Here is an 8,733-nt window from a genome sequence, read left to right on the forward strand (position 1 = left end):
TTGTTATGTTAAAGCACATCTATACTTTTCTACCTTATAATAAATGTTATAACAAAAATAAAAAAAAATAAATCCCCCTCTATCAAATTTTCTACCTAATTTCAGGCAAGTCATTCCAACAACATTCCAGATTAAAAGAAATCATACTACCTTCTTGGCTTTTGACTTTTGTTCCTTTCTCAAACACTGCACTTACTCTTTAACCTCATTGTGACTATCTTTTTAAACACACCATACATTAAGTAGTTTTCAAAAACTAGGAAAATGTTATGATTCCTATTCACCAAGGAACATGCAGGCTTAAAAGTAGGGTCTGTGGCTCTTCCAGACACATGAGCTAGTCATGAAATACCAATAACATGGTGACAGAGTTTGAGTCATGAGTTATTAGTCTCAAGATTATAGCCTTTTGCTTCCACTAATTCTTATGAATTCATACATAAGTTGATTCTTAACCATTTTTATCCACTGTATTTCATCAATCCAAGAGGCCATTGATTATTAAAAAAATCAAAAGACCTTAAAACAAACTTGAAAATCTTATCAAGGCAAATTTTATTTTTTTTCAAGTTACAAAAATATGTGCATGTCAAAAATACAGTCTAGTCCATATAAGAGTAGTTCCAGCCATTTAAAAGTTATAGTTTGGAAAAAGCAATTAATATACAATTCTTAAAACATATAATCCATTAATAGTATATAACCACTCAATTCAGTTATTGCTTATTGTATGCAGCTTTTACTTGAGATTGCTCTTCATAAGGAAAAGGACACAGTTTGGGCACTCTGATTGTTGTTGCTAAAGCTGTGGTTTTAAAAAGCCAATCCACTCAGAATAAGCTCACTTTGAATAAAATATAATGCATACGCTTTGATTAGTACAAGAAGGAGTGCTCTAAATTTCAGTTCTACCCCCTTCTCCTATTTAATTCTATTTTGTTAACATACCAGAAATATTAGTGTAAAGTTTGGGGCAAGAGTAAATGAATTACTGGTTTTTGAATGAAGTGATAAGAAACACTGAGTTGCAATGTAGAAGCAAACCTGGCACATCTAGTTTAAAAGCCTTAAAACAATAAATTCAAGAATGGAAAAACATTTAAAGTTTAACTAAAAACCAAAGCTCTATTTATTTCTCTTTAGACATCGAGACATTCGATGAATCAATTTGTTCTTTTGAAGTTTAGGGGCTTATGGAGATCTGCTGCTATTTTCTTGTTAAAAAAGACAAAGAGCCACAAAACAGGAACATGTTTTAAAACAAACTTGCTCACAATGCCATATGGAAGAACAAATCATAAAATTAAATATTTTATCTTCAATAAAAAATGATAACGCAGTTGATGGTGTGACACACAGGAAACAAGTCACTTACTTTGGGGGTGGATAATATATAGGAGACTTTTGGCCTGAAGTTCACATGGAAGACTTAGAAGTTAAGGGTGTGAGAAAGAGATAGCAATGGCTTTGTTTCCAACTTTCTGTCAGACCTTGCTATAGGGTCAGGTTTATTGCTGACATTTTACCCCCCCATAAGTTCTTGAATATTGAGATATATATTGATAATGAGGTAAACTGGAAAAATCTTTAAAAATCATTTTTAGAACAAAAGTGACACTTGTGACCATTTGGCAATGATATTACCTTAATGACTTAAATCCTAAAAATAGGCTATATTTGGACGTGGTTCCATAGCGTAGCAGTTAGCATGTCTGCTTTACACGCAGAAGGTCCTGGGTTCGTGCCCCAGTGGAGCCATGGTCCATGGTCTATGGCATGCCACCCTGAACAAGCCCGACGTCTGATCTCGGAAGTTAAGCAGGGTTGGGCCTGGATAGTACTTGGATGGGAGACCACCTAGGAAGACCAGGTGCTGTAGGTGTAAATCATAATAATAAAAAAATAAAAATAGGCTATGTTTTTAGAAGGTAGAAAACAAGTACCAAAAGCTTTTCATTTGGCCACTCCACCTAACTTTTGGCCAACCTTGGATTTTTGTATTTCTCACTCCTCATTCTCCCATTAAAGCTATTGGTCCCACAACTATTCATTGCCTAAAGATGTAAACCTGGAGCTGCCAAAAAAAATCTTTTAAAGAAGTTTTGCTTTGAAGTCACTGAATGTATCCAATGTTCATGTATCAACTAAGAATATTTTAGACCTCTCTAGTAGATTCACTTCCTAAGAACACGTCAACATAAAAAACAGTACTTAACAAAAAGACTACTGAATATCTCTACGTGTAATTCTAATTATGTCAGAGTAGTTATGCAGACCTACATTAGTAATGCTTTCATTGGACTGATTTGAAAAACCTTATACTTAAAGTGTATTACCAGTGTTTACTGAAAATAGGTATGTGCTCTAACGCAAAATTAACCTAACGAGAACAAAAACTACTGCACTTTCTCCCAGAGTGTTGTTGTGCTGATATCCCATAGACAGTATTATAAAAGGGCTTCATTTTTGCGATAGGCTGGGCTCACAGTGAGTATATCAGTACAGAGATCACGGGTGTATAACATTACTATTAGAACGTTATTAGTGAAATGTATATAAGGCATGTAAAAAACTATCATTAAAGCTCTTAAGGGCAATGACCCAAACTGGCAGCTGCTAGAAAAGGTGCTGCTATGAAAACAAATTTTAAAGAAATCAGCATGTACTACTTTATAGTGCTTCCACAATGAAATGAATTAATTCACATAAATTTGTGTTGCTGGAACTAATGGACCAAAGGAGAATGGACTTTTGCCCCCTTTAGCTACTAGCCCAATCTTGAAAACGGAAGCAATCACTTGCAATCTTCCACACAGTATTATTAGGAGTGGACTGAGCAGTCAGCAGGAAGTTCTGATTGAAGAAGTGTTGTCTGTTTCCATCAAACTTCACAGTTCCACTGGTCACAACGAGAACTGTAGTCTGGGCCTGAGTCGCTTGCTCTTCACCCACACACAAAAAAAGAAAAGAGGTTGATTTCTATCTCTAAATAAGCAGATTTTCAGGCTTAAATTGCATTGCTTTGAACCTAACACTAAACAAGAGTTTCATAAACTTTCTTTACTTTGATCATGCTCATGAGCATGCACGCCCAAAGCCAGAAAACTAAATAATCATTTCAAAGATTCTAAAATTATTTTCCATCCAGAAAAATGTTGGGTACTCTATAGTTTTAAAATAAAGAGCTTATATTTAGCATAGGATGATTTGGTTCCTGTATATTAATATTTCGTTGGGTTTCTAACAGAACATTTTCATATTTTGCTTAAGCCACTATTCTTTTCAAGAACTATAAAGGAAAAAGAAATCACCCTAAACTACTATTTAAGTACTTAGGGCCCGCCTAAGTCAATCTTAAAAACGGCATCGATCTACCTTGAATCTAATTCTGTCTCGCCGAAAGTCATCCTTTCACATAACAGAGTAAGTTTCTTTTTTGAAATTTTAATAAGTTGTAAGGTAATCGGAGATATGGCATAATTTTTCTCTGGAGACATTCAAGGCACAGAAAGCAGCTATTTAGAGAAAATAGGTAACTGCTCCTCTCCATTAAAAAAAATCACACTTCGTCTCGATTTCACACATAACTTTTAATAAGCAATAATCACATAATCCACCAAAACTTACTAGTGAGCCACTGGAGTGAGACAGATCTAAAGACAGACCAAAAGTCTGACAGCTGAATTTTTCATAATATTGGATTTGCTCAGAAAAGTATACTCCTACCACTAAAAGTTGCTTGCTGCTTCTGGTGTTAAAGCTCAGCGCGAACTAAAGGAAAACAAAGGAAGTACCTTGAAAGACCATGATCTTACCATGAACTGGTTGGCAATCTAACATATTGACCTGGAATTCACTAGAAGGTAACACATCAAAAAAGTTAGCTAGGGCTTCCAGGCCTGTAACAACATTTCCATTCCATATTAAAGTGGCCTTGTCCAGATAGAGCCTGGGCAGTGCCTACAAAGAAAGAAAATATAAAAAAGGAAATATTTTTGTTTCTGGGTAAGCATTTTATAGAAATGAACTGAAAGGTTACAGGTGGTATATAAACATTTTCATTGTTCAACTTCCATCTCTACTCCCCTGCCCTCTTCCACTGGAAGACAACGTGAACAAGGTGTCTCCCTTATAATCTTGGCCTTAAATAGATATTAACCTACTCTTAATAAACTAGGAACTAAATATACTTTTTCATATTTCTCTTTAGCTACAATGAGAAAACTTTACATCCAACCTGGAAGCGAGTTTTAAATTTTTGCTTTCTGTATTAAAAAGAATTAAATGCTCACAAGTATCAGGCACCTGCAGCCCAAAACCAGTTTTAGTCTCCCTCCCTTTTCTAATTCTGAGAACTAACAAAGTTATTAATCAGGCCCTACCTATCACTTCAATCCTAGTATTTATATACATGAGTCATTTAATGTTTGAACCATTTAATGTTGTATGTGTCAGGAAGTAGTAGTTCCTTTTACCACTACCACATATTTAGTTCCAAAGAGTCACAAGTACTTGCTAAAGCAGAGTTTTTGATAAGTCAAATAATTTAAGGCTCTAAATAAGGCAAAATTCAACAGCTAACTTTTTCGTCACAGGAGTTAGTCACAGAAGCTTAATATGCCACAAGACAGATCATTTGCTAAATTCTAAAATTTGTCTCGGATTAAAAAGCCAACACATATCTTGACTCTGGTAATGAACTATGTTGCCTTTCTTTTTGCTACTTTACTTTGGAAAGCAGCAAGGCACAATAAACACCCATTATCATATCCCTTGCCCCCGTCTCATGTCATCAAACATCAGTACTAGGAACTTCTTTTATCTTCTGCCTTGAAAAAAAGTTTTTTAGAGATAAGAATTTCTGTACCTGCAGCACACAGAAAGTTCTCTAAAATACAGTCCTCTGCTGATAAGAGACCTAGGCAAGACTCAAGCACATACTGAAATTACTTAGAAGATATGGCTCAGGGATAAATCGCAATGAAAAACAACTGATGAAGTGAGAAGTTGCTTTGTTGAAGACTAGAAGTATCCAAGCCATGTGGACTCTGTGAGTGCCAGCTACAGCTGTGAGCTTTAATCAGAAAGTATCTATTAATATGCAATTAAAGGGACAAATCAGGGAATATTCCTTGTAATGGCAGATCCCTTCACTAGTACAAATACTGTTTTAACTAAATTAGTTAAATGATGGGACTGAGAAAATATAACATATTTAAATAAATCCATGTTAGGTCCTATGTTAAGTGCAGTATTTCAATTGAGTCTCACTACCATCTTAAAAATAAAATGAGGTGAAGAGAGGTTAGCAACTTGCCCAAGATCACAGAGCTACATACACACAAAGCTGGTATGTGACTCCAGAGCCCACACTTCCATAATACCTTACTAGCCCTTCCTTAAGCAATGCACTTTTAAAGAACAAGTCCACAGTTAGCACTTTTGCAAGTCAGATGAATGGCTGGCTTAAAAAAAAACTGGTATTTAATAAAGAGTAGTAGAGTCTATAACACTCACCCGTCTTCTTTTGTCCATTGTCTCATAGTAAATATTGACAAATTCTTCAGCAGCTCTACATGCCTGATCTACATAAGTTTTAAAATCCTACAAGAAAAATTTCAGAAGTGTGCATTATCACCCCTCCGACCCCTCAAAAACACAAAACCAGCAACAGAGCTAATGGTTTATTTCAAACACTTCATAGCTCCATACACAGTTCACATTCTTCCATATAAATTTGGACATGTTAAAGGTTAGAGCTCAAAAGTTTCCATTTCTAAAAATTTTCACTATTTTTAGGTACACATGTTTAGGACATACTCATCCCTTGTTAGTGAATTTGATTTTTTTTCTCACTTCTAATATAAATTTGTAATCTTTCCTTGGCAACTGGTACTTCGAGTACTTTAGGCTTTCAATATTTTACAAAATATTCACTTTAAAAAATGCTGCACCTTAAAAAAAACGGGGGTGAAGGATTTGCCATTGAATAAGTTAGGAAAGCGTTGAGTTCTCTTTTCAAGCGATAAATTATGGCCAAAAGCAAAAGTTGTTGAATGAAAGAAAAAAAAAAAGAATAAGAATAAAGTTCAATGAACTACTTGAAAAACTCGGTACTTAGAAAACTTTCACACACCACATAAAAATTCACCGGCGTTTGTAAAGAATTGTAAAACTGAAGAAAAGAAACGCTGTTGGAGTTTTCTCCTTCAGGAAGATTAAGAATCTTCTTCCCCATCTATTTACCGAGTCCAGCCTATTAATCGAATTAAGAACCCATTTCATTTCTTTTTTAGGTAACCAAAAGTTAGAGGAAGATGATAAAGAAAAGGAGACTGCAAGTCATAAACAACAGACCGCAATATTCCCGCCTTTCGCTAGTTCCCAGTTCACGGTCCTTTCCATCACCGAAGAAGATCTGCACGGCTGCAGCGGGTCGTGCGTTGGGTGGGAGTTGGGGGTCGGGAGGGTAGGCATGGAGGGGGTCTGCAGAGAGCGGGCCCCGCCCCAGAGCCCGGCGAGCCAGGCCCTGATTCGCCACTTAACCACGTGATCTGCAGCCAGGCCCCCCGCATCCCTCCCCTCAGCCGCTAGAGCCAGGGCGCCCGAGCGCCCAGGCGCCCGCCGCGCAGTCCCGGCACTCACCACAGCCATGGCCATCTGGGAAGCCGATGTAGTCAGTTCTGACAGTGGCGGCGTCTCTACGTACTCACGTGTCCGGCTCCTGCCGCTGTGGGAGGACCAAATATTTAGGATGGCAGCGAAACCCGCCAAACACACGGAATTCTCTACCCGCCCATTCTCTCCCGGAAGTAGCTTGGTCCGTTGTTTAAAGGATCCCTATGTTTCAACCTTAAGTCGCTTCCCTTCAGTTCCGACCATCCCCTCCCCTCCGCTTTATATATGCACTTGTTTGGTATTTGTTTACTTAGTTTGGAGGAAAAAAATTACTTTGCTTTTGCTTAGATATTCAAAGTATCCACACTTTTCCTACCACGCACCCTCGGACAAGCAAAAAAAAAGAATCTGTCTAAAAGATCCACTGGGGAGACTTCTTTGCTTTTAAAGGCGGGGCCAAGGCAAGCTGAAGACCAATGAGAAACGCGACAAAAGACCCACCTGCTCGGCAGGCTATTGGAAAAAAGGGTGGAGCTTGGAAAAGGGTGCGCCACCATACTGCGCATGACTGAGAGAGAACAGTTTAGAGTTCTGGAACATTCTGGAAAAATCGATCCTCAGTGAAATAAACCCCCATATCTCAGTAGTATATTTAAGATTATTCACTATTTGATTTCGCACTATTCTGTGGAAACGGCTCATCCAGTTCCTCCATTCTTAGGGACCTAAAACGAAAATTAGACTACAGCGACATTCTAACAATAGCTAGTCTTTTACAGAGTGATGACAACGAGCAAGGTACTTTTCTAAGCACTAACCCATATTAACTTATTACTTGCAATAATGCTAAGAGGTAATCATCTCCATTTTATAGTTAAGACAGAGTGACAAATAACCTGTTAAGGTCATAAACTAGTTGCGATTCAAGCTGAAGCAATTTAACTACCCCTGCAATCTGACTTAACTCCCCAGCACCCTTTAAAACCGCTCACCCCAAAGCCACCAACTTCCGGAAGTTCAAATCAATTACACATCTCTACAGTCTTACCATGCGTAGCTGGTTTCCCGCTCCTGAAAAAATGGTCACTCCTTCCTCGGTAGGGTCCTCTATCTCCCTGAAACCAGTCTCATACGTTCAATCTTTTTTTACCCCCTGGCTCTCGTCCTTTGCCCTAGCTCTCACTACAGCTATTTCTCCGCGTACTACGTACTACGTCTCTCCTCGACTCGCGTCTTAGTGGCACCACTTCCGGGGGTGTCTCCCATTTAAAACCCTCCCACGTGGTCTCGATTGTTACTTGTATGCTAATGAATCTCAGTCCCACAAACTCCAGCCTCACCGCTTTTCTGAGCTCCAATTCCGCACATCGACTTTTGTGAAATATGAACACCAGAGTGCACTACAGCCTTCTCAAACTCATAGAGTCCAAAATTTAAACTCGTTACCTCTGCACTAACAATCCTCTGTATTCTTTCAGTCATCTGTGCTTGAATTCTTGGAATCTTTTTTTTACTTGGTTCCCATCATCATGATTCATTCATTCAGCAAATATTTATGAAGTGCATGTTATGGGCCAGGAACTGTACAAGGTTCTGGATATAGGCTGGTGAACAGAATAGATGTGATCCAGACATTCATGAAGCTCACAATATAATGGGTCTGCTAGACAATAAAAACATTAATGAATTACAGAGGTGTTCCAAGTAACTTGCCCAATTCTACCCATTTTTTAAAGCAATCTCTCTCTCTCTGTCTCTGTCTTTCTCCTCTCTACACAAACTTTGACTTCGATCTCTCTACTCTCGTTTTTCCAAAATTTTACTAATCTTTAAAGACCTATCTTGGTCTGGTCTCAGTTACCTTTCCAGACCTCTCACCCCCTTATTCATCAAAACTGGCAAAGTTAACTACTACTGTTTGCCAAAAGTGACTCATGCTTACTGCATTATAGGTGATTACTTTTCTTGATCGAGAGCTTAGAATGTGTCTGTTGTTTATTATGATTTAATTCAATCCTCTCAACCCCTGGAAAGGGAGATATTATCATCTAGATTTTTAAGAATTTAAACAGAAGTTCAAAGACGTTAAGTAAGTTGGCCAAGTTGACACAGCTA

The 8,733-nt window shown here is 37.8% G+C and overlaps 1 protein-coding gene and 1 pseudogene across 4 annotated transcripts; one reads left to right on the forward strand and one right to left on the reverse strand.

The window, feature by feature from the left end:
- Window positions 1-531: 531 nt before the first annotated feature.
- NXT2 (nuclear transport factor 2 like export factor 2) lies at window positions 532-7,805 on the reverse strand. 4 transcript variants are annotated; one of them, XM_039879696.1, is made up of 5 exons: window positions 7,667-7,805; window positions 6,646-6,730; window positions 5,518-5,604; window positions 3,816-3,960; window positions 532-2,942 (listed from the first exon to the last, which is right to left on the reverse strand). In XM_039879696.1, exons 2-5 carry the CDS (start codon window positions 6,658-6,660, stop codon window positions 2,761-2,763), a joined length of 429 nt encoding a protein of 142 aa, XP_039735630.1. In that variant the 5' UTR covers window positions 6,661-6,730; window positions 7,667-7,805; the 3' UTR covers window positions 532-2,760. The 4 variants fall into 4 exon arrangements, with proteins under 4 accessions (XP_039735630.1, XP_039735631.1, XP_039735629.1 ...); XM_039879697.1 differs by lacking the exon at window positions 7,667-7,805 and adding an exon at window positions 6,952-6,970; XM_039879695.1 differs by lacking the exon at window positions 7,667-7,805 and having other exon boundaries at window positions 6,646-6,836.
- On the forward strand, window positions 1,768-1,882 carry LOC120616384 (uncharacterized; annotated as a pseudogene).
- Window positions 7,806-8,733: the final 928 nt, after the last annotated feature.

The sequence above is a fragment of the Pteropus medius genome, unplaced genomic scaffold, assembly GCF_902729225.1.
Source record: "Pteropus medius unplaced genomic scaffold, Ma_sr-lr_union100, whole genome shotgun sequence".
Classification (NCBI taxonomy): Eukaryota; Metazoa; Chordata; class Mammalia; order Chiroptera; family Pteropodidae; genus Pteropus; species Pteropus medius.

Excerpts from the sequence above, each read along its gene's own strand:
- NXT2 (XM_039879694.1), bottom strand. The coding sequence starts at position 6,477 with ATGCCTACCCTCCCGACCCCCAACTCCCACCCAACGCACGACCCGCTG. Across the intron at positions 3,961-5,517 it reads CAATGGACAAAAGAAGACGG|GCACTGCCCAGGCTCTATCT; the intron begins GTGAGTGTTATA and ends CTTTCTTTGTAG. Across the intron at positions 2,943-3,815 it reads AGATTGCCAACCAGTTCATG|AGCAAGCGACTCAGGCCCAG; the intron begins GTAAGATCATGG and ends GTGTGGGTGAAG.